This window comes from Nelusetta ayraudi, unplaced genomic scaffold (genome assembly GCF_046127955.1).
Source record: "Nelusetta ayraudi isolate G7.1 ecotype Tasmania unplaced genomic scaffold, CSIRO-AGI_Nayr_v1 ptg000125l, whole genome shotgun sequence".
NCBI lineage: Eukaryota > Metazoa > Chordata > Actinopteri > Tetraodontiformes > Monacanthidae > Nelusetta > Nelusetta ayraudi.
This window is the reverse complement of record NW_027466175.1, coordinates 559,014-584,030: the sequence shown is the minus strand read 5'-3', so window position 1 is coordinate 584,030 and position 25,017 is coordinate 559,014. Positions and strand designations below refer to the sequence as shown.

Sequence of the window (25,017 nt, the reverse complement as noted above, 5' to 3'; positions counted from 1 at the left end):
GAAAATGGAAATCCGTGCTGGAGATGGGAGGGAATGTCGACGCTCTCCGTTTCAGTGACTCCTTTTGTTGATGAAACCCCGGGGAATAAATAAACACATAAATGAATAAAGAGAGACGGTAACCTCGGCTTGGGCTCTGCCCCAACCGGTGCCGCTACGTATGTAAACAGCTGCTCTGCCTCGCAGCGAAGATAAACATCTGCCAGCAGAGGCTGACCTGCATAGTCACCTCGGCAAATTATCTTAATTGGCTCCAGTGAAATGACTGTTGGGTAATCTCTTTAGATTCTAATTAAACAGACAGAGACGCGCAGGCATCTGCGGCTCCTCCCCGGTAGCTCGGAGTCACGGCGGCGGGCGGAGGAAAGAAACGCAGGCCTTTTCAGGTTGAACACAACTTTTATTGGCATTGCAAGGAAGTCGAGAGTGGAAGCGACTGAAGCTTTTCTCCCTCCCTGCTCATTAGAAACGCTGACTCGCGAGATTAGGCAGGTGGTCAGTGTGTGTTTGAAATAACTTACATGAACACGAACAATCAGGAGGATCGGTACATTTTGCAACAACAGGAAACGATTCATCTACTTGGAGAAAGTGCCGATGCTCAGCAATAAATATCTTTTCGAGTGTTTCGAGTGTACGGTGCCTTCTGAACATGAACCGAGGGCGACCTTCAGAACTCAGAGACACGCTGAGTATATACAACCCCTCTTTTACAGTGTACAAGGTCCCCCCCTTCCTGCCCGACCACTTTTTAGATTGTGTTTTCTTTTTTTTTTTTATATATATTTCCGCTGCTAGAAATCCTCTAATCCTCCAGCAGGACATCACTTTTACCATCTCCATAGGAAAAGCCCGATGATTATCTGTCAAGCCAAATAACATATTTATACCATGTACAAATCTACAACGCGGGCGTCGACCTAAGCGGGAAGCTTTTAGAAGCTCGGCTTGCGACACAAAAAGACTTTGCCGGACAGATAATCCTCGTTCGCAATCACTCTCAGGCCAGGGCCATGCGCTGCGGCCGCTCCAGGTTGGCGCGGAGCTTGTCGAGGAAGCGCGAGGCCAGCTCGTCGTCCACCAGCCGCCCGTCGCTGGACAGCGTCACCGTCATCAGCTGCCGGGGGCGCAGCGACTGGCTCTCCTCGCACAGCCGCAGCTCCGAGCGGGACGTGCCCACGGCGAGGATGCACGCCTGGGGCGGGTTGATCACGGCGCTGAAGCCGCTGATGCCAAACATGCCCAGGTTGGAAATACTGCCGGGCCGGACCGGTTGGGACGAACGGGATGGAGAGGGGAGGTGTAGAGAGAGAGAGAGAGAGAGGGAGAGAGAAACACAAACATAATCATCAAGTCCAGCTCAGCAGGAGGGGGGGGGGGGGGATACAAAGATTATATTGATTGTTTTCCCTGTGTTCATACGTAGTTTTGATGCCTTCGGTGAGAAACTGTCAATAGTCATGAGAATGAAAGACAAGACATTCAAATCGTAGAGGGGTCCAAACTTTTGACTGCTAGTGCAGGCCAACTTCTTATCCTTGAAAACCCCCCATGCATACGTGAAACAGTCAATAGAACCACAAATGAATCGGCCTCATTGTGGCACTTGTGTTGTGTCTGTGACCACAGTGGCAACAAACGCACGCACGCACGCACGCACGCACGCACGCACGCACGCACGCACGCACGCACGCACGCACGCACGCACGCCAACCGGTTTCAGGTTGTATCAGTTACCATCTAACACCGACTCCTTCAATATCTCCTCGTGAAGGCGGGAGGATAAATTGATCAATTTAAAGAGAGAAGAGTAAAAAGGAGAGAACCAGCAGATGAGCACTGGCCGCCTTCGAGCCTCCCCCTCAGTTTTGGTGTCTCGTAAGCAAGACTGACCCGAGGGCGGTCGGCAGTTTGCCTTAATGAGGATCCCAGCGCGGAGGGCCGGGGGACGGAGTGGGGGGCGGGGGGCGGGGGGGGGAGGGAACGGGGGGCTCTGGCGGTCCTCTGGAGGATCAGGAGGGCCGCATCTCCAAAGGAATTCATCGCCTCTGCCTGACACAGAAACCCCATTTTGTGTCTAAATGACACCATTAATTCCTGAGCGCCAGGCCTCCCTTCTGCTCGCACGCTAACGGATGGCCGCACAGGACCCGCCTGCGCTCGCCTCGCCGCGGCCTCGGAATAACAATCGTGTGGAAGCGGACGAGGCGACGACTGAGGAAACGGCTTCTTGTCTTGAACCCACACAGTGCAGTGTGGTTGCTAAAAACAGATTTTTTATTATTTTTTTTTTTCTCCTTTAAGGAGCAGAAGCTGGAAGAAAAAAGTAAAGCGTTGCATGGTGATAAAGGGCGATGATGGAAGCGTTACCTGAAAGAACCTCCCTGGTACTCCTCAGGGAGCAGCTTTCCATCTCGAGCCTTCTGGGCCAGCGCCTGAGGAAACACAACATGTCAATAAAGCTCTGAAGGTTACAGTCAGAGTGATGTGCTCGTATTGGCAAGGCAGCCTTCAGTGGAAACACCATCAGGAAAGGAAAAATCATGGCCTGGTAAAATGTCTTTGCGGCAAGTCTGACTGAAAGAAAACAAAAAGTTGACGTGCCACCGACTAGGTTCTGTCTTACAGGTGTGTGTGTGTGTGTGTGTGTGTGTGTGTCTTTAGGTGGGTTGTGACACCGAGCACAAATCAACTGCACGCTTCAAAAAAAAGGAAAAAAAGTAAAATGCAGATCAAAGGCTTTTATGAGTGTTTTCTGACATTTAAAAAGGTCATAAATTAGAGATGACTCCTCACTCTTGGAACTGGTGATGTGAGTAAATGTCAGGGGATCATTGCAGCTAAACAGTGAGCGCGGAGACACGGAGCCTGCGAGCTGATTGCCTGACGACTGTTAGAAGCTCTAGAGGTCAGCGCGGAGGATCCTAGCGACTGAACTCAAAGCAATTCAATTATTCTCCAAACATTCCAGAAGAGTTTTGGTTTTTTTTCTCAATGCACTGACAGATATTAAAGTTTTAACATCTTAATAACCGACGAGCAACGGACGACTTCGATTTCAGACTAACGCCATAAAGTATTAAAATCCCTTCAGTCACAGACCGAGTGTGGAGTGTGGAGTGCGTGCGCGTGTGTGTGTGTCAGCGGTCCAGTCCCAGCAGCAATCTGCGACGCCACCCCATCAGTCAGCGGCAAACTGAGTGTGCAAGCGGGTCTCCGGTGTGTGATCACGCACGGCCTGACGACCGGCGAGGCAGAGCTGCATCTGCCCGGAGGTCCACGCTCAGTGTGAGCGCCGGCTCGTCGCCGCGTCCGTCCGCGGCTCTCCAACAGGATCCACTTCATTGAAAGGCGTCAGTGTTGAGAGACGCGAGAGCTGGGCAGCGTGACTCAGGGGAGGATGGGACGCGGCGGGGAGTCAGGAGATCACCGCAGGAGCCGTGAGTTTTCCGGCCCATCGAAAACCAAGGAAAAAGAAAAAAAAAAGAGAGGAAGGAGCGGCCGGCGGCGACCATCTCAGCGTTTTATGCGAACCACATGTTGATTTAAAAACACGCAGGCCCGACGAGGACGGGCGGCAAGGCGGGGTTTGACTTCAAGGCCGGCGCCGAGTAACGGAACAGCGGTGGGCGGCAGAGCGCAGCCTGATTGCTGCAGGGGCTCAAGTGTCTGGCTGAGCGAGTGCCTGCGCGTTTCCTCGACGCCTGCGCGAGGGCAGATTTCACACTGTGATTTGACGGCGGGGCAAGAACGAGCATTAAATGTATTATTTAGGTGATGGGGGACGAAAAGAAGAACAGCGAGAGGCCGTTTGAAAAGTCTGGCGGTGAGAAACACCTGGCGAAAGGAGGGGCGGGGGGGGAATCGGTATTCAATCTTCAAACTCGCAGTTTTTGGCTCCTTTACGGCTTTTTTTCTACTGTACAGTCAAAGTGCAGCTGGTTATACTCATCCTTTAAATGCATTTGCCACCCGAAACGTTGAAAAAGTAACTGCTTGACTTTTAAGTCAATCCGTTACTTGGCTGTAAAATATTACACGACCACACGGTAATCAAACAAAAACAAAGTGTGACTTGGTTTACGGAGTGACGAGGTGTCGGTGTTACAGTGGCCACTCGCGGAAAGCCGAGCTACTGTAGAACCTCGTGGGGGAAGAATACGGCCAAACGCGACAGGTAAATAAATAAATAAGCTTCAAAAGAGCTAAACACAACCAACGGCGCGGTGGGAAAAGACAGAACCCAGTTAATTCAGTCGTTCGGTCGTTAGAACCTCTGCGTTCCTAAACATTTGTCCTGCGAGCAGACAGCGGTGAAAAGCCTTGGACATGAGAGAACGCGCACTCGGGAGCTGAAAGTGAACTGAAAGTCAGAAGTGCTGGAGCGCGGTAGAGTGGAAGTGAGAGCGACACTCCCTCTGACACCCGACGCCTTCTCGTGACCCGGACGGAACTTCCTAGATTATCAAAGCTCATGAATGCACTGTAGAACGTAGATACCTCGCAGGCAATCTGCTGCCACCGTCCTGGTACAGTGCTGCTGAGGGGCCCCACCGGGTCAACACTCGTGTTTGGAAATAGACATAATTGTGTGTGTGTGTGTGTGTGTGTGTGTGTGTGTGTGTCCACCCCCCAATAATTGGCTCTCTGGCTCCAAGCTGCCAGCGACGGTACGAGTGGGCCATCTGACAGGTGGATGTGGAAGATGCGTGCGTGCGTGCGCAGTTGATTTGGACTCGGCGGGTTGATTGACGACGGGGTAAACAAATAAAAACAGCCGCAACCAGAAGAGGGTCGAGAGCAAATCAAGAAACCCTGTTTTCCCTACGCGGCTGCGCTGCGGTGGAGTGTGGAGCCTCTCATCCATTCCCAGGAATAGATCAACACGACCACTCTCCATCTCCACCTCCACGAGCCTCGTCGCCGTCACTTCACCTTAGCGGCGGCCGAGATCTCCCGCACGCCTTTGTGGGCGGCGTCTCTGATGATGGGGGTGATGAGGCCCCTGTCGGTCGCCACGGCGATGGATATGTGGACGGAGTCGAGGGCGCGCGGCCCGTCGCCGGACCACGTCACGTTGACTTCCGGCATCTCCTGAGGGCGGAAAGGTCGAAATGTTCAAGGTCAAGGTCAAGGTCAAGGCACAAACAGCGCTGCGGTCATGGGAGACACGCCCGCATGTGACCACTCGTGATGGAGAAAGTCTTGCAATGAAGCGGCAGGTTTCTGGTTGACTGAAAACCAGAGAGTGATATTAAAGTGAGTTTCAGTCTTGGGGGATAAAAACAGAACAGCGAGAAAAAAAAAAACAAAACCCCGCAATTGCAAGTAAAAGGTCCGTTGGCAGAGCGAGGCGTGTCGACTGAGGAGGCCACTTCCTCATGTGGCTGTGAACTCTGCCAGATTTCTACTGGTAACAGTGTTACGCAACAGAACATTTCCGTTTAGTGCCGGAGCCGTTCTAATGAGGCGGTTCTGCCCATGTGACGCGTCACGCCGAGGCCGAGGCCGAGGAGCCGCGTCCTGGCTGTGAGAACGCTGGGAAACGCACACCTTTTGTTCCACATTCCCCCACATTTGCAGTCACGCCCCGGAACCCACGGCCAGGTCTGCCAGCAGCTGCTGCTGCTGCTGCTGCTGCTGCTGCTGCTGCTGCTGCTGCTGCTGCTGCTGCTTCCTCTCAGGCACGCGGTGATGCATGAGGTTCCCGCCATTCGAGATAAAAAAAAAACGAGCAACACTCCAACTGACGAGGAGTATCGGGTACATTCAGAACCGCAGTATTGTTTACTGTTACGGCTAATGTTCTGAATAACCTCAGTGTACACTGGTGCAATAATACAGTGATGACATAACTTCACTATTTACACTACCAGTCAAAAGTTTGGACACACCTGTTTCTTCTTCATCTTTACTACTTTCTACACTGTAGATGCATACGGACATCAAATATATGTATGCCAAGCATCCAAATATACCAAGATATGTGGATTAATGTGGCAAAATAAAAACAATTTTAATATGTTAAACACCTTATGTTATATATATTTTATATGAAGGGCGGCTATTCCGGTCGTCTAAAATATGAAACTTGTTTGAACTATTTCACACGTTATTGTTTAATACATATTCCATATGTGTTCATTCGTAGCTTTGATGCCTTGAGTGACAATCAACAATGTAAATAGTCAGGAGTGAAATAAAAAAACATAAAATCAGAAGTACGTCCAAACTTTTGACTACAATCTAAACAGTGACGATACTTACCCTGAGTGTAACAGCCGCTGCCTTGATAATGAAGTCATTGACGGACACTTTGATTTCTTCTGCAAAGACAAAGAGGAGACAGTGTGAGAGGTGCTGGGTGTTCGAGCAGATACTACGCCAGCGCGCTGCTTTCCTGCACCTCGCACATGGCTCACTCCTGCTGACTGAGAGCCCCTCTTGATCATCATCAGTCATCCCGATGCCTCATTGCTGAGCATCTGATCTATTCTCCCCTCTTTGTTGGGCCGCGGAGGCCCAGACCTGCCGCCGCTGCCAACTTCTGCCCGCGTCCATTAGTGCAGCACCAGACAGTTATGAATGCTGCGGGCGGGATTATTAATGACCTAACCGTGAAATCACTCCGCTCCTGAACAATGAGGCTCCGCAAAAACAACCGGGGGAGAGAGAATCCCCCGCTACACACACAACCTCACTAATGGGTCTGGAATGGCCGTCCCGTTTCCTGCACGGCAGTCAGGACCAGTGCAGATTTACTGTTTGTTTAAAAGCCGGGGGGAAAAACTATATTTAGTTAAAGCTAAATACGGACTATGGTGTGACGGCACGCTGAGCAGAGTGTTTCAAAGCGGGAAGATGACGACGCGAACCCTGGCTGGACCGACGCGACGAGAGGCCAACACCAAGAGGAGGTCAGACTTTAGGAATCTGCCGAAGCGCTCAGTGCGGATCAGGATCTGGCGGTACAAGCGCGAGGAAACACCCAAATAAAGTGCTGTGACACGGGACCGGCGCTCCCCTGCCACCGGCTCAGTAAAACACTGGCGCCGCACGTTGGTGCGTTCAGAAAATAAGGGATGACAATGAGATTCGCAGGCGTCCGGCAGGTTCTTGAGCAGAACATAGAAGCCGAAGCGGCTCAGTACGTTTGAAACACCGGCAGTTGGGTAAATATGTAAACGTTAGCGTCTCCGAGCACATTTCAAAACACCTCCTTGACATTCTCAACACTTTTTAGACGTCGGTCTTACTGAGAATCGGTGACGTCCGCTCCACAGGATGTGAGGTGATGGGTTACAAATGGGTGCGTGTCAGGGCTGTACTTTCCATTACCAGGATTGGATATCAGTCACTTCCCAATATCAATCCTCACATTGCAAGAAGAGGCTATCTGTGACAGAGAAGCTCCCAAAATAGGTCGACCAGAGCAGTTTTCAGATTTTAACAGAATAAATGTGATGGCACTAACTAACTAACTAACTAACTAAATAAATATATATAATAATAATATAATATAAATAATAAGATTCTTAACAATAATAAAGTTTAATCGAGAATCTAAAGCATCACGTGCCAAACTGTGAATTTTGGTGTCACATTTTTTTTTTTTCCATTTAGGGACAATACACTGCACTTCGGTCACATCGGTGTATATATACACTACCAGTTAAAAGCTTGGACACACCCTCTCAGGCAATTTTGCAACCTTCAGCAAACAATGAGGTCAGGAGGCAGCCTGACAGGGCTGAGTGCAGCGGGCTGTGGGTGTTGTGACGGATCATTGTTACCATAGGACCTTTAACCACGCTTTTTTTTTTTTTTTTTATTAATTTCAAATTTGAACCATGCTTGTTCTGCTGTGAAGACCACTGGCGTGATAGAACAACAGTCAGTTTCAGTAATGAATAATAGTAGAGTCCCTGACTGCTTGCTCTTCGGATCGGGCCGTTTGTGTTTTTTTTTACTGAGAGAGAAAAAAATATATATGTTTTTAAAATGAAGGAAGCACATAAGATTTCAAGCTTGAGCTGCCTGAACGCCTTTGCTGAGAAAAACATTGCGACTACTGCACGCCGTCATGTGGAGACAGCCGATTAGCTTTTAAAGCCTATTGCATCAATGTATTATCATTCTATTCTATTCATTTCTGTGCAGAGTTTCCTGTTCGTTTTACCTTTGGCCAAGTTCTTGCGGAGGTTCATGACAGCTGCCATGTCGCAGTCGACCGAGGCGTACGCGTGGGGGATGGTGGTCTTGGATTCCGTTAGCCTCTGAGCAATCACACGGCGCACATTGGTGGCAGGGATCTCTGTAAAAGTGCCCTGAGAAGAGAGGAAAACATTAACAATCTGAAGAAATTGAGGTTTTCTGCAACAGAGAGCAGGCGAGGAAGGCTAGAGGGAACAGAACGGCTCACATCACTGACATCACTGACTTGGTGGATGCAGTTATCAAATATGAAAATATATTTGACAATATTACAACACATTATATATCAAAACTAGATAAAAATGACGATCTGATTTTTTTGATTAATTGATTTTCGTTCGTGGACAACAATACCAGTGTTCCAAACATACATATAAAAAAAAAAAAAAACAACACCACCTTGAAAACTATTAATCCAACAGTCACCATCTCAACAAACAAGGACTTTGAGGCCAGAAGAGGCTGCAAGTCAGAAGCTTGTTTGGATGAGATGCTGCAAATGCTGCAGTGTGTCAGCTCACCAGGGCTCCAGGTTTCCCTGGTACAGACAGAGGAGGTATGTTGGGTCTGCTGCCAGGGGGCGCAGGAGCAGCTGCTGGTGTGGGGACAGGAAGTGGGGCAGCTGGGGCCTCCACGGCTGGGGTTGCTTTTGGGACAGGGGACGTTTTCAGTAGATTCAGTGCATCTCTGTTAAGAAAGAAAAAGAGGAAAGAAAAAAAAAACATTAACCAATGACCAAAAACAGAAATATGTAGGCGTAACTTAGTCAAGAGGAAAATGTCATAGCATGGCATTAAAAAGGACTTGATGGTATCCCAACACCATTGTACCCGGACTTATTTGAATTAGGACCATTCAACACTGATCAGCATTGTTGTTGTCTGCTTTGAAGGTGTTTTGTATTTCCACTTTTCTCGCAGCAGTCGATTTAACATGCAAGGGACAATTTGCAAACCCTGTTTCTCATCTGATTTTGCACGGCAACCACAGAGCATTTCGCTCATTTGGGTTTTCTGAAATTGCAAGTTCCACAGAAACAGATTTTGTTCAACTGCGTGGAAAATCTGTCAAGGCACAAGTAGGCCGTTAAAAAGATGAACTACTAGGAACTATTTCCAAAACTTGCATTATTAACTCTGTCCCTTCGAGATGCTTTAACGTTTTCTTTTCCCCGATTTCCTCAGTGATGTTCTCAAATCTTACTCTGACTGAGATAAGAAATTATTTTCTGTTACTCATTTACTTTTTATTATTTACAAAAAAAACAAAGATTAAAAAGCTACCAACGGTGCAATAATTCCTTGTTTACAGAGATCCTCCCACCTGGGACGACCGAAAGCAGCACATCACTGCGTTCTGTGTTGCTGGAATATCTCGGAGGCGGTGTGGAGAGACGGAGAGGTAACTTTAGGTCAACCGCTGCTGGTTGGGCGTCTTGAGAATCGTAGAGACAAACAAACAAACAAACCGCATCAGGGTGAGTCCAGGCAGGATCAGGTGTTGAACGCAGCAAGGGAGAAAGCCATTCAAAACCTTCCCTTCATTATCCGCCCTCCCCGGAGAGAACATCTTCTCCCTTTCTGATAAAACAGGGCCATTAATTTTCTGGTGCGGCACCACCTCAACTGCAGTCTGTTTAGTGGAGTCAGTGGAAAATTGAGCAACCACGCTTTCAGCTGAGACACTGGAACAGGCGAAAATGACATTTAATGAAAGATCTGACCTGGATTTATTTTTCCTCTCCCCTTTTCACCAATGATTTGAGCACAGCATAAAGAGGTGGGAGGGGCAGGTATCAGGTGCGCTGGGCTCGGAGCTCTCCAGTTCCGAGTCAGTGCACCAGGGTCCACCTACCCGCACACATCAGCTCTTTTGTCTGGGTCAGCTGCCTCCTACCTCAGCGTGTCGCCAGGAGCAGCCTGGGCCCCCCAAACCTGTTTTATGTCCGTCCTACTCAGAGACACGCGCACAAAATGTTCTGGTTCTCTTACTACAGCGTTGTGTTTATTTACAATACTGCAGTTGCCAAGAGAATCCTGCGAGTACAATATAAAAGGGTTCGATTACAATCTAGTTTGCAGAGTGATGGGTGTGAAGAACACATCACTAAAAAAGATTGAACACTAGCTTGGAAAGGACGATGAAAACACTTCAAATATAATTCCCACCGAGGAATACATTCACCATCTATTCCCTTCCAAAACCAGTTTAGAGGGTTAAGGTGATGCACGCTCAGCCATGACGACAAAAAGAAAAAGAAAATAAATCCTCTGCCCGTCTGTATTATGAAACCAACCAAAGAGCTGTTGACAGTTTGCTATGGTCTCAAAACACACAAACACAGCACTTACAGAAGGAACTAGACAGAGGTACATCCCATAATGGACAGATGCGATTTCAAATAACTTCGCTCTACGAGAGGAACTGTTTCTTCCTGTTTTGGGTTTTGAATATGTTTTTTCTCTCTCTCTGGTGACTTGTTTCTAGTTTTGAAACAGGTAAACAGGAACCTCGCCGGCTCTCTCATCTGGTTTTGTACCGGAACGACGAAAGAGACAAACCGTCCGCGGCTGGGAAGCAGTCCACAGAAGACGGACGGCGGCGACTCCATAGACACCTTTATGTGTGCCTGAATGGCATGCGGTGTTCACGCTGACCATTTACAACCCCACTGACAAGTGAGGCAAAGCAGAGGAAGCTCTGGGAGACTGGGAGAGAGTGAGAGGAATAATAAGAAGGGGGCACGGCCGCTCTCACACGCGCATCCACTATGGAAATAGGGCACCGAAACTGCACACATGACCAAATCTGGCCTACTACTGCCACCTAGGAGTGGCTACAATGTAGGAGACCCCTGGCTCCCCTGCTTGGACGATCACCTTTATTATCGTTTCTTTTCCGTAGGGAAAAAGCAGCATGGGCAGAAATCTAAAACAACTGTTTATTGTGAAGCTATAATCTTGTTAGCGCTGCAAAACCACTTTAATATTTTTAACTCAGCCATTAATGGCCACGGTGGAATAACTCACAGTGTTGTCCAACCTCTGTCCAGCTACTATGTTGTCATCCATATTCCATGTTTCCCACTTATGCTGCTTCACACGATCGTGTCTACTTTCTCATTCACTTCAAAGCCATTCATCCAAAATATCTCGACTTGTGTTGAACTCTCCCGGCCTTATTTGAAATGTGCACTACAAAAGTCAACAGGCATCTGGTGGGACAACTATAGTTGGTCCAAACCGGGAATCATTCAAGATAATTCCAGCAAAATACTAGTCATGAATGCAGAGTCGAGAGAGAGAGGGAGAGAGGGAGAGAGAGACAGAGAGAGACAGAGAGAGAGACAGACAGACAGAAAGAGAGAGAGACAGAGAGAGAGACACAGATAGACAGAGAAAAAGAGAGACAAGAGACAGAGATAGAGAGAGAGACAGAGATAGAGAGAGAGACAGACAGAGACAGAGAGCGACAGAGACGAGAGACAGAGATAGATATAGAGAGAGACAGAGACAGAGAGAGAGACAGAGACAGAGAGACAGACAGACAGAGAGAGATAGAGAGAGACAGAGAGAGAGATAGAGAGAGACAGAGAGAGAGATAGAGAGAGACAGAGACAGAGAGAGACAGAGACAGAGAGAGAGATAGAGAGAGAGACAGAGACAGAGAGAGACAGAGAGAGGAATGGTGAATGGTGGCAGGCTTCTTTGCCGCTCAGACAGCTGTGAGCACACATATGAAGTGAGCCGGGTTCTGCTAATGAAGCTCCGTCAACATTTCCATTTTAATGTGCGACTAATAATGTCTGAAAAACAGATGGCCTGTGTTCCTGCCGCCACTAGTGAGCGCTGGCGGCTGCAGTTGCCATGGCGACAGAGGCTGTTTAATGAGATTCCCCAGCAGGGTGTTGGGTGCCTAACGCCAGCGTTCAATCGGCTCTTTGGTGACAGCGGGCGACCGTGCGCCTGCGTGACTGTAAGAGTTCATGTTAGCGTTGGCAGCTTTCTGCCGTGGGATTTCTGTTGACCATGTGTGGAGCGGATTCCTTTCACGCTTGCCTACCTGCAAGAGGCATCAGCCTCACCTGCACTGGGTCGCCTCACACTTGCAACGCACAGCCCCACAGTAGCTACAAGGGGACAATTCAAGCCTGTGCCATGATCATTATTGCGATTAACACTCACTGCAGACAGAGCTCTTCTACTAAAACCACTTTAAGGCTAACACTTTGAATGATTTACTCATTTCAATTCCTGCCAGTGTACTCGATTTGCATGGTCAGTCACAAAGTTACTCTTGCAGTCAATTGTAACCGACACCCTGGTTAATGACGTCTGCATTAAAATAAACAAACAAATGTATGCAGTTTATCGGTCAATACATATGACACAGAATCGTCAGTTCGTCCACACTCACTCCTTGGTGATGAGTCCTCTCAGTCCGGTGGGCGTGGCCAGTTTCGGGTCGATACCGTGGGTGTCCAGGATGTGCCTTGCAGCCGGACTCAGACGCAACCTGGACAACCAAGCGGGAGCAAGTGAAAGAAATCCGGTGTCACAAATCACGTTTTCTCTCATTTAAAAGTCAGATTTTTCATGTCAATGTTCTCTAACATTAATAGACTGTCAACAAAACGTGACGCGTATCGGGGTTTTTTTTTTTTTTCAGGAGGCTGTAAACACAGGGCTACATATCCTGCTGAATATCCTATTTTCTGAGTAGCGAGGGCGTTTTATGAATTAGTAAGTGAATATTTACCAACTATTTAATAACTGAAGCGATCATGCAATGTTGGGTTTGGATGAGAAACCAGTGAACTTCAATTAAATGAAATATTTAACCCATTTCTGTCCCATAATTACCATCCTCCACGTCCAACGTGAGCTCTTTTTCAAGCTGATGTGGCAGAGGATCAATCCTTAATGCGTAGATGGATTCTAATCCTGATGTGTTTGCATAACACTGTTTGTTCTGAGGCAGCACTTTTGCTTTCGGCTCGACTATTTATTGTATAAACAAGGAAGGAAGAGGACCTCGGTCTGTTTGAGTCTGAACGGAGAAAGGCAAATTTCGGCCGTTGGGATGCTGGTGGAGATGGAAAAAAACCCCTGAAATCAGCAGAACTTTAGGCTCAACAAAAAAAGGGATTAGTTGTGAGTCACCCCTCATGTATCTGTGTATGTTTTCAACTGACTCTTGTTATTGAGGAATGCCCAGGCTTTTATGTTGACTTTGCAGGTTAGTTCCAAATCATAGTGACCACGCCCTGTTTTCGTGCAGCTGCTCATTAAAATTAAATAAAAAAAATAACATTTTTTTTCCAGCAGAGACAGCTGGAAATGTTTTAAGTAGCAGTTTTGGAAGGTCACAAACTGAATGTTTTATGCTTGTGTGTGGGAAGAATTTATTTTACAAGAAAATAATTGCTTGTGTGCTGGGAGTTGAGATTTTTTTATATGATATGTTTTTAGTTGGAGATTGGCAAAGGTCAGGATGTGACTGAAGAAGAAAAAAAAAAAAAGCTTTTACAATGTGAAGAGACACCACACTCGGCTCATTGCAGAACAACAAGCCATTCCACTTTTTTGGTGGAATGGCTTCAGTCTGCAGTTCTGTCATGAACTCACGGTCCAGATGTGGCGGGTTTGGGTGGAGGAGGTGCCGAGGGTGCGGCGGAGGGCACGGCGGGCTCAGCAGCTTCAGGTGCAGATGGGGCCGCAGCCTCGGGAGGGGGGATCTCGACCTGCTTCCAGTCCTGCCCTTCCTCCACCATGAGGGCGATGAGAACGCCCAGGCGCACGTTGCGACTGCCCTCCTCCATCTGGAAAGAGGGCGAGAGCAGCACTCACACAGTCAGAGGAGCTCATTCAGAAAACCCTCATTAAAATTTGAATTCTTCAACTTTTACTGGAAATTGTTTTCATCTGCATGACACTGGGGCTGCACAATCAATGGTAACATAATAATAATAATAATAATCACGACCTTGATTCATACTTGCAGCGATCTTATTTCTAAATGAAAATGAGGTAAGTCCAGTGTTGCTGAACACACAATAAAATCACATTCATGTGGTCTGGAAGTTTTTTTGTTCATTTTGTCATATGTTGCAGTTCCGACCGTTCCTTTTGATGACCAGAGTTAATGTGCCAATCTTGCATAAAGTGCGATTATATGCACTGTTGTCATTTTTTTGCTCTGTGCTCTGTTACGGAAAATAAGTGCATGAAATATTTGTTTTGACATAAAATACAGGATCATGCGGCCAGACGTGACATTAGCATTTTTTCTCAGTCAAGGTAAAGCCACAATGAAGCCTTGACATTTGTGGGATTAGTTGACGAGATGGAGATGCCGCTGATATGGTAATGAACGGCGCCAGTTATTGACTCGCTGTCCTTTTCCACAGTCGCTCTAATCTGCTGTGAGCCCTTTGTTTCTTCCCCTGGTGGCTGTTCTCCCCTCTCCCCGTGGCTTGAAATGAAATAGGGCCGATGCGGACTGGTGTGGGCTGCTGCACTTCCAACTCTTTTCAAAATGGACCGGCTACGTGTCAACACAGCGAAGGGTAAAGTACAAATCACCGTGGGCGACGTTGTTATCCCGACTGCTCCTTCACACAGTGGAATTAAAGCAGGTGTGTCTGCTCAGAGTTGCTGCAGTTACAACAATGATAATAACAGACGTATAATTGCATGTGCGTGTGTGTGTGTGTGTGTGCGTGTGTGGGTATGGAGACACTGCATCTGACTGAAAGCAGTCTCGTCGCAGGACAAAAAGACACTTTTGCGTTGATCGCAGAAACACGAGTTGTCGCCACAGCTACTGGAGGGATTCTAGCAGTGGAATCCACTCAAGCGCGCACGACGCCTGAACGGCATGAGCATATGCTCGGTTTACCGTGTGGTTGTGGGGCTCAACACTGCCATCAAATGGCTACGGCACTCACTGAAAGGAAGCCACATCATTTAGATGGAGGTCCCACTTCATCTTCAATTCAAATGAACCTCAAAAAAAACAAAACAAAAAAAAAAGGCCTTGGAAATAACTCGTGAGTGTGACACAACACTCGCAATTCAAGTCATTATAAGGAGACATTCAGCAGATTATTACTGAACGTGTCATCATCGCTCACTTTAGGTCATTGCCTTCACTTCAACTAGACAGAAAAATGAAGGGCGATGGTCTAAAAGACGGCAGTCGGCCTTCACAAAGTCTAACAAGGCGGAGGGCTAATAAGGGATCTTTCCACAGCTCCACAGCCGCAGCACTGATAGAGGAAAGTCCACCTGCACCGTCTACTATATTGAGCCGACTATTTCCTCTGAATAATATTACACAGCTAGAAAAGTCCTTTGATAATCTGTTAGACCAAGATTAGCCCAACAGTAATCCACGTCCGAGCCAGAGGTGTGGCTTCCATAAGCCCTGATAGTTTCATATATAATATAATATAAATATATGGAGGATGTAAATCAACTAAAACAATTTTGAAAATGGACAAAATTGGCAGAATGTTTTCAACAGACCACGACTGCCTTTGTGTCGGCACAGCCGCCTCCCATCAAGAGGTGATTTATTATTAAGAATTGACGTTCAATCCTTGGGCTGACGCTGCGTCGAGGTGCGAGGGAGGGAAAGGAGAAGATGAATGGGAGCCTGACAGGTCGCCACCGCCGCATGTGTCGCATATCTTCATCAATTTATCGATCACCCCATATATCTATCAGTCCTTTCCGCCGCAGTAGGATGTGGATCAATCACCAAACAACTTTCACACCACCGGTTTTCAGATGAGCGCTCTCAATTGAAGAGGAATTGGTGGCATTCGTCTCCGTGTGCCTCCGAACACTGTGTGCGTCTGCGGCGGGCCGCGTTCATCATTTCCCGCAGCCCCGTGATTGATTGCGCCCAGCCTTGGATTTTCAGATTAAAGTCTCCGGGTCACAGCCACAATATGATGACATACTGTGCTCACGCTCCTTGCGTTCCTTTATCTCCGAGCCTCCACGCGGCTGCCTTCGCAGCGTGGTGTTGGGGAATTGGTTGAGGTACTTGACCTCCATAAATAACCCCCCCCGTGGACCGCTGCGAGTCCCACGTCTGCTGCAGCCTGTCCAGGCGTTCGGCCACGGGCGAGCAATTACAGCCCGCCTCTAAATTAGAGAACTATTTGGCAACACGGAGAGACACAACGACACCGTGGAGACTCAACGCTCCCTAAACCAGACGTGGTGTGTGGACCACCTTGCCCCCGCCGTAAAACAGAGAGGGTGCAAATCACGGGTACAATGCCGCGAGCCGCTGCATTTCTTATTAAGCGTAAACACACATACATACACACACACACAGCAACGCCGAGCAGGAGAATGCAGCAGGGAGGGGCGCGGGGAGAGAAACTGCTGGGGGGCTTATCTAATGCAGACCATCTTTCTCTGCCAGCTACAGCGCCGAAGCCCCTACCCCCAATTTCCTGGGCGGTTGCCATGGAAACTACCTCAGCCCAACTGTTGGAGAGGCAGCGACGGACTAAGAGAACACGAAACACGAGGAGCAAGTGTAGTGAGGGGTGGCAAAGAAAGAGATAAGCCAAAGGTTTACATATGATGAGGCACCGAGTTACAGCTGCCGACGGGAAAATGTAATCGTTTCTTTGAGGGCAGAACATTTTTATGTAATCTTTTTGATTAAACACTTTTACAAGAATTTGCTGCAGCCCACTCAAATGCGTTTGTTTTTCTGTTTTCCCCCTCTGGGCCGCGCAGACACTTCAGCTGCTGCACCGCGCAACGCCACTGGCCTGAAGTGCACAGTCAGGGATGGAAGGTTTAGTCGTGTCTTGACAAAACGCAAAGCCAGACCTGGGGTTGTAAAAAGGCAACGCTAGAAAAGACTCGGCTTGAGGACTTCCCTCGCTTCTGCATCTCGTACTGCGTCGAGATCTCAGGCACATCAGTCAGCAAGCAGAGGGAGATTAAACAGCTTCATTATGCAGCTGGAGGGGCAACATGACACGCGGTGGCGTTGGGATGAAAGACAACCCGTCACTCCGGCTTTGGCAGCTTATTAAAAATTCAAACGACAGACAGCAAAATGGGGGCGTTGAAAAAGGAGCGAAGAATTTGTCACTCAAGACGCCTCGTCAACGCCGTCTCTCACTCTCACGGCCGTGTGACCAGAATTAAAAAGGCACAGCCCATTAGCGCAGCGATGGAGGACAGCAGGAAAAAAAATTCTAATACGATTTGCATTTTTTTTTTTTTACCTTAAACAGACACATCATGTACACACAGAACTGGTTTATGTTTACTTGTTTGTGAAAAAAAAATCTCACTGTCCAGTCTAGGGCAGCAATTTTCCCAGACGACTGAATCAAGACTGTTTTTGAAAGCAACTTCTCCACTTTAACAACTTCAGCAAAAAAAAAAAAAATTCCATTAAACTAAAAAGTCAAATCAACTGTGAAACAACTGGTGAAGTAAACCCCAGGAATTGGAGAATGCTCCTCTACTCACCACTTTCACATGATGAACAAGACCTACCCACAGTTCCAGGAACACACCTGTTTGTTTTCCCTCCCGTGTCTCCTTTCTTCCCCGACAGAAGCTCGTCTGTTTTGCGTGTGTTTGTTTTCTCTCACTCACCAATATCTTTGCCAAGACACCGTCGTCGTTGGACTCCATGGTGACGACGGCCTTATCGGTCTCGATCTCACAAAGAGCATCGCCAGCTGCGACTGCCTCACCTGTGGAGAAACGCATGCAAATATGTTTTACCACCGTAGTAGCTGTTGATTGGATGACCTCATGGACTCCCTGGTGATCCAGCACCAGTTTTAACGACAGTGCAAATTATTCTACGCTGGCACGAATTGAAGATCATCACTCAAATTCAACCTCCACCACGTCTGAGACGGTCGGGTTCCGCACAGCTGCAAATTAGCTGCATTGATAATGCAAGGATCCTAATGTGGGGACAAGTGCAACGCAAGAGACGGCTCGTGCTGCGGCCTGCATATCCAACGAGGAGCCTAATCAATGTTTCATTGGAAGGAATGGGAGATAGAGAAACGCAGTGATCTTCGCCTATCTTTAGAATCTCAGTAGGTCTCCACCCGTCCAACACAAGAGAGAGCCTGAATACATTAGCATCTGCTTAGCGGTGTGAGAAGACCATGATTAGCAGCGCTGGGTTTGGTGCCTCCACGCTCACACAGCCTTCTAATCAACAATGTTTATTCATTTCGGCCTGACGTACTGGCTAATTTACTAGATTTTTCCATTTAGCAGTAAATCTTTCACACCGAGTGCGTCAGGATAAGGCAGAGGACGATTGAAGCGTCCTCTTGACACATACCCTTGCTTTAAGATGCGACAAGGAAGCGAGGTATGAGGTGGGGGTCAAGGGTCAGCCATATATGACACCGGTCACATCTCAATCTTCATGCAGAAACCTGTTCTGCTGGTGAAGGGCAGGGAAATCTGGCAGAATAATCACGTCTGCAGGGAAGCGTTTTGAACTAACTTGAGATTATGTTGTGACTGAGAAACTCCTTCTCTGTTGGGGCTGCATTTTGTCGACTGTCTCAGAAGAGCTTTGCGGAAAAAGAAAGGAGGAAGAATGGGGCGGGTCAAGGGGAGATGGCGAAGGGGGAGGGATGAAGGCGCAGAAGGACTATTGACGTCCAAAAGCCCCAGAGAGCGAGTGGTGCTGGAGTCGAGATTGGATTTGTATGAGGTTTTAACGTCACATGACCCCAGGGGTAAGGTGCGATGTGCAATATTAAAGATTAAACAGGCAAGCCTGAGCCTTTTCACCTCTGCTCCGCTGGTGAGACATCAGACATAACAACAAAATTACTTCCACTGATTTAATGTGCGGGCCAGGCCCATTTGGATCGAAAGCTAATGAGCACACAGCTGCCCTCCATCAGCGAAAGCATTGCAGTTGCACAGTAGTAAGACTGCAGACTTGAAATGCTTCATCTGCTGCATCATCTCCTACTTCATTCATCAACAACCTTTCAGGAGCATTTTGGAACCCGTGCGTCAATTCTGAAAGACAAATACAAATGAAAACGATGATAGTTTTAACTTACACAACAGGTAATTGGTGGAACAGCACGACAGGAACTGTGAGTGATTTTAAAACTGACAGAATGTGTCAGAATCTTTCAAACCTTGGAGGCCACATCCTGCCACTGTCCACGTTATACCTGTACACCAAGTGCCTTTGTTGGCTAAATATGTCTTTTATTTCACTGGGATTTCATTCCCCCCCCCCCATTTTCTCATCCCAAGTCACACAGGCACATGGCAACACAGTGAAGCAGCCAATCAGAGTTCGGCATGCTGCCTTCTGATGAATGAGAGTGTGCCTGAAGCGCCTGGCTGAGCAGAGTTGCTAAGCAGTGATGAATAGCGACTGCTGTGGTTCCTTGAGCCAATTAGCCACCAGAGACTCTCAGGTGCTGCAGTCTTCTGTCGTACAGAGCGGAGGCACATCATTTATAAAACCATAAGTGTGAGTTTTAGCCCATAATGACGACAAACTGCATACACTGTTTTTATTATAATTGCACAACCTGCCAAAAAGGAATCCTGCTGCCTTCACAGAAGCACTTTGCAAGCATGGCAGGAAAAGATAGATTCCGGGTAATAATTGGTGGTATAGGTTCTTCATCCTGTGCTAAATGCTTATATTACCTTCTTTCTTCAGCCATTTGACTATGTTTCCCTCCTCCATGGTTGGTGAGAGAGCAGGCATTTGCACTTTGACTGAGCTGACACCTACAGGAGAAAAAGAGAACAAGTACAGTACGAAGTCATTCGCCTTGAATTCCTGCGGTTCCCAGTCCAGGTCGTTGTAGTCTTTTAGTGTCAAGTTGTAGGCAACGGCACTTCTATCTCAATCCAAGGAAGCCTTGAAACATCTTTAAATAACAAAGATGGAAGTCCCGTTTCCTACAGCTTAGTACTTAAAACAGTACATGACCTGTTTGCATTAAGACTAAATGCAAAAAAGCCCAAATACCCAGTTCAAGGTCAGCAAAGCAACCACCGTGATATGAAATGAGACAAGTCAATCAACATCTTAGAAAATGAGACGAATCAATAAACAAGTCCAGCCCAGAATCAGCAGTGATACTGTAGCAGAAAGTGGCAGGTCGCTCTCGAATGCAATTGTGATTCTACTGCAGAGGCACTTTTACTGTTGCAGACCCCAGAGTTCCCATCAAAGCTCTCCTGTGTGACCAGCTGCTGTCTGTCAGGAGGCATGATTGATTGTCAGTGCCAAGATCGACACTTGTTCTCCAAGTCGGCAGATGAAAAGCACAAATCGATGGCTGCTTGACCCAAGTGGCCTGCACTCTTTCAGTGCAAAAAACAACAGTGAAGTTTAATGGTCAGAAATAGCTCTGACAAGTGCACTGTGAGCATTGCACTGTTCACAGCAAGGGAGACATAAAAAGTTGACACTGTAAGATTGTGTCAAGACAAAGTAAAGGCTGGCAGACATTTCAGTTTCATTAGTTTATTAGCTTTACTGTTTGACAGGAAAATATGATATCAGGATCAAATAAGACAATTAAACAGAAAAAAAGGCCAACTTCGTGAAGAATAAATTATATCACATATTAATAAATGCACGGCAGCATGGCTCTGCGCTTTGTCTGTCATGCTATACGCTGCTGCCATCTGCTGGGTATTTAGCGACATTGCATCATTGTAAACTAAAACGAGAATTATTTTAAAAGATATGATTTTGTTACCTATATTCTTAATAATAATTATTATTATTATTTCTGTATAGTTATTAATTGCGTTCTAACTGCTATTTTAGACCACATCCACATTAAAAAAACAACAACAAACGAGCACCATACTTTCCACATAAATTAATTCCTTTTAACATGAAGCACCTCCCAGTTTCCATTCGATTGAGGACAACCTCTGTCTCCTTAATAACAGCTTAATAAAAGTCATAAAGTATGTCATCATTAGCCGCTTTCACTGACTTACCTATATCATTTACATAGCATGTTCAAAGACGACTTTGAGACGGCATAAAGTCCACACAGGTGAACAAATCTTTAGGAACTAAATGTAATAATTTGTTCTCTCATATTTGCATGATTATGCCATTAAATTCAATACCAATAACTAATAATAATAGTTAAAAGTGTATACTCTTACACACTTTAGGGAAACTGTCGCGACCTTACCCCGAGGCAGTTTTTACATGAACCATTTTAACTGTACTGAACATTGGCACGCATACAGAAGACAAACGACCAAACAACAACTAGTGTGACCTGATCCGAGCAGCATCCCTTGTCTGGTGTTTCTGGACCATCACATTGCTGGTCAATTCGAAAAAAAAAAAAAAACGGGGGGGAGCATTTCACAAATGTAAGGTATATAAACAAACGCAATTACAGGCATAGTTGAGCACCGTTATGAGTAAACTTAATAAGGATGGAATTGTTTATCACGGCATCGTTTTCAAGGTCTGACAACTCGCACGCCATTTCAATCATCGACTGGTAAGAGCCTCCTGCAGGACATCGCTGATGCCAAACTGAATGCTGGTTTAGTAATGAACTGGTTATTTTTGTAACTAGTTTTTAGTTTTTTTGAATAGAAGTCATATTTGCGCGAGGGAGATAGAAAAAAAAAAAAAACTCTAGGGTAGCATCGTTCTGCGGCTGTCCCCAGACAAGGACAAACACTGTCTTAAGACTAGAGTGACAACACTTACCGAGCGACCATGGCGACAGAAAGAAATGCCTCGCGTGATCTTGCCATGAGTGTGTGGCCCACGAACATTTGTTTAAATTAGATAATTTGAGGCCAAATAAAATCCCCTGACGACCCAGACGCAAGGAGGCAGCCATTGTCGCCCTCCGTCAGTCGGACGTGCCCGCAAAATAGCCTGACAGTAAAAATAAATCATCGGCTAAATATTTTCAAATGGAGTTGGAAATATTTTTGTTCAGGAACAGCACCAGCAAGTTCTCATTTCTTAGCGTTTGGAGATAATATTTTCCACAATCTTTAAGAATCAAGTGTGTATTTAGTATGTTACGTTCAGGCTAAAAAAGGGAGCATATTTGGTCCTTCGTGCTTCATGACATCGTTCTTCTGCTGTATTTATCGGTAGATAAACTGACACAAGCAAAATCAACTGCCCTCTAGTGGCAAACAATAGACACTATAGATATCACGTCTACATACGAGTATGGGGAGCGCAGTGCCCATAATTACACGATGCTGTACTCAATAAATTAAATTCCAGACATTATTCTATGCCAGTATCTTCTTATTGCAGAGGTAGTGTTACTCACCATCAACTGACAATACAGGGAGAAAAAAAAAGAAAATAAAAAAGGATAGCATAAATAACATTGTAATACTCACAAAAAAATAATTAATAATTACTATTGACTGTGATTAATACAATATTTTAATTCGCGTGCGTGTGCGCACGTGTGTGTGTTGTGCACCGTAAGAAACCCAGTTCATTTTTGACATTTAATAAGTTTGGAGGAAAGTTCAAAATGCAGTTTGTTTCTTTGCCAGCAGATATAAACAAGGAAATAATCAGGTTACGCTCTAATTTAAAAAGGACAGTCAGTTGAATGAGCTCATGGATACTTCCTCATGTTTTCTTTTTTTCCCTGAACATTTTCGGGAATATCATACTCGTTTAACCTCCAGATATGAATCAAGGGTTTACAATTATATTTTCTGTTCTACTGTACAAATGCAGGGATTGGAGTCACACAAATGGATTCCCAATCATTACCATACCTTTAGTGTTCATCAAGCAATAAATAAATAAATGAATAAAGAAATAAATGAATAAGTTGATGTAATGTCTAACAGGGTGATGAGCTGTGACACAGTTGGGCCCTCTCTAGGCTGAATGCCCCCGAGGTCTGTTTGGCTGAAAGCTGAAGGTGATAAGAGGGCCTGATAAGATGATGCAGTGTGTAGGCTCAGAGAACACAATAGGTTCACTGAGCAGCCGTGGCACAGAGACAGAGACAGAATGGCAGCTGGCTGCCTCTGTGCCCCTGATCGACTATCTTTAATCACTTCCCTCTTCTCCCTCCATGCTCTATCTGATCATTCTAATTTTCATTCAAATCTGAAAATAATTTTCAGACTGCAGGAGATAAAGACACTTGTGGCCGGCTTCTGTTCAAAGTGTGCAAGCTACTCCAACTCACACTCCCAGGTCCACAGGTGTTTTACGCATTAGACCTCTGGTCACTTGGCAAGCAAGCTGGATTAAATGCCTCCCCTTCTTCTAAGCGTGTGTGAGTGTGTGTCAATTCAACTGGTTTGGTGACATATTTGCGTCAGTGCCATGGGTGCCAGCCGTTATTACCCACACAGCCTGGTGTTAAGTTCTTGTTACACTGGTTTACAGGGTGATTTCCAAAATTTGAGAAGACAATGCTCTATCTTGTCTCTTTTCTTAAGAACTTAACCAGAAAGTCTCTGCAGACGAGATCTTTTGCCGAGTGAATCAGCAAAGTAGGACCAGAGCTCCTCACGCATGGGCTGTATGTAAAGCCTGGCTTTGCATTGAAAGGGCAGCGACGCTGTAGGGAAATCATGCCACCGTCTCTTTGCGCTGCACAAGTCCCATTTGCCTAATCTTCAGTCAACCGCTATCAGACACCTCTTGATCTCCGAGCACGTTACTCAGATATGAAACAGAGGTCAGGATCAGAGCCTTTTTTTAAAATAAAAAAAATAAAAAAAATAAATACATTTTAAAAAATTCAATAACAATGAGATAAAAGATCTCACTGTAAAAACTATGATTGAGGAAGGATTGATTAAGACACAAAACAGTTTGGAGGCAATAACTTTGTTTCCGTGCTGTACACTGAAAAGACAATCTCGCACCCATTATTTAAAGCTTCAAAACAAACATTCTGTAATCACATCCCCAGGTTTTATGGACCGTTAAACCACCGCTGGAAAACACAGTCTGATTGTGAACATATTTCAAGTGAAGAGTAAATAAACGGGCCGTGATAAGTGGCACTCCAGGGTGATTGAGTGCCTGATCAGTCTGTGTGGATAATATAACATAGCAGGACCTAAACAATAGAATTTAATGGCAGCTCCACTTGAAAAAAAATAAAAATAATAATAAAAAAAAATCCCTTGCTTTGGTTTTCTCATTTGATATGCTAGCAATCAGATGCTATTATCTCAATCCAATCAGGAACTGTCACTAGTACTATGATCAAAAAAATTAGAGCAAATTTCTCTAATCAGAGACGGTTTCCTGTGACCAGGAAGAGACGCTCCGCTAATCGTCCACAGCCTCTGCTCTGTCGGATCTGTCCGGGAAGATTGTTCTTGATCTGGGGCTTGATGATGACATGCGGTGTCATTTCCTACTGCGATCAGCCTGCCAGAGCCAGATGCAGACACTGATCGGGACGCTGCTGCTGCAGCACCTGCAGCAGGATGCATTGACGACGGTTCCATTGACCATCTGATGTGCAAGGCCGAGAGACACTAAACTGAGCTGAGCTCCCTGCACGACTGGTTTCTGTGAAAAGCTTCTATTCCAGACCCCAAAAAAACTTCACTGATGTATTTAGTGCATGTATTGGGATGTTATGTAAAGCTGGTTCAGTCTGACTGGCCTACAGAAAGTCACAACACTCCTCTGGGACCTGCAGGATACAGTAACTCACAATATTTCATGTCACCCATCCACACCCTCGGGTGTAATTTCCTTTGGTGTAAAATACAGGGTTTCCACCAGATG

At 46.3% G+C, this 25,017-nt stretch overlaps 1 protein-coding gene across 1 annotated transcript; it reads right to left on the bottom strand.

Moving 5' to 3' along the window:
- Positions 1-379: 379 nt before the first annotated feature.
- pdhx (pyruvate dehydrogenase complex component X) lies at positions 380-22,143 on the bottom strand. The gene is made up of 11 exons (XM_076050209.1): positions 21,976-22,143; positions 19,920-20,003; positions 17,859-17,959; positions 13,842-14,035; positions 12,631-12,729; positions 8,736-8,901; positions 8,180-8,327; positions 6,268-6,326; positions 4,936-5,094; positions 2,371-2,435; positions 380-1,256 (listed from the first exon to the last, which is right to left on the bottom strand). Exons 1-11 carry the CDS (start codon positions 22,109-22,111, stop codon positions 1,001-1,003), a joined length of 1,467 nt encoding a protein of 488 aa, XP_075906324.1. The 5' UTR covers positions 22,112-22,143; the 3' UTR covers positions 380-1,000.
- Positions 22,144-25,017: the final 2,874 nt, after the last annotated feature.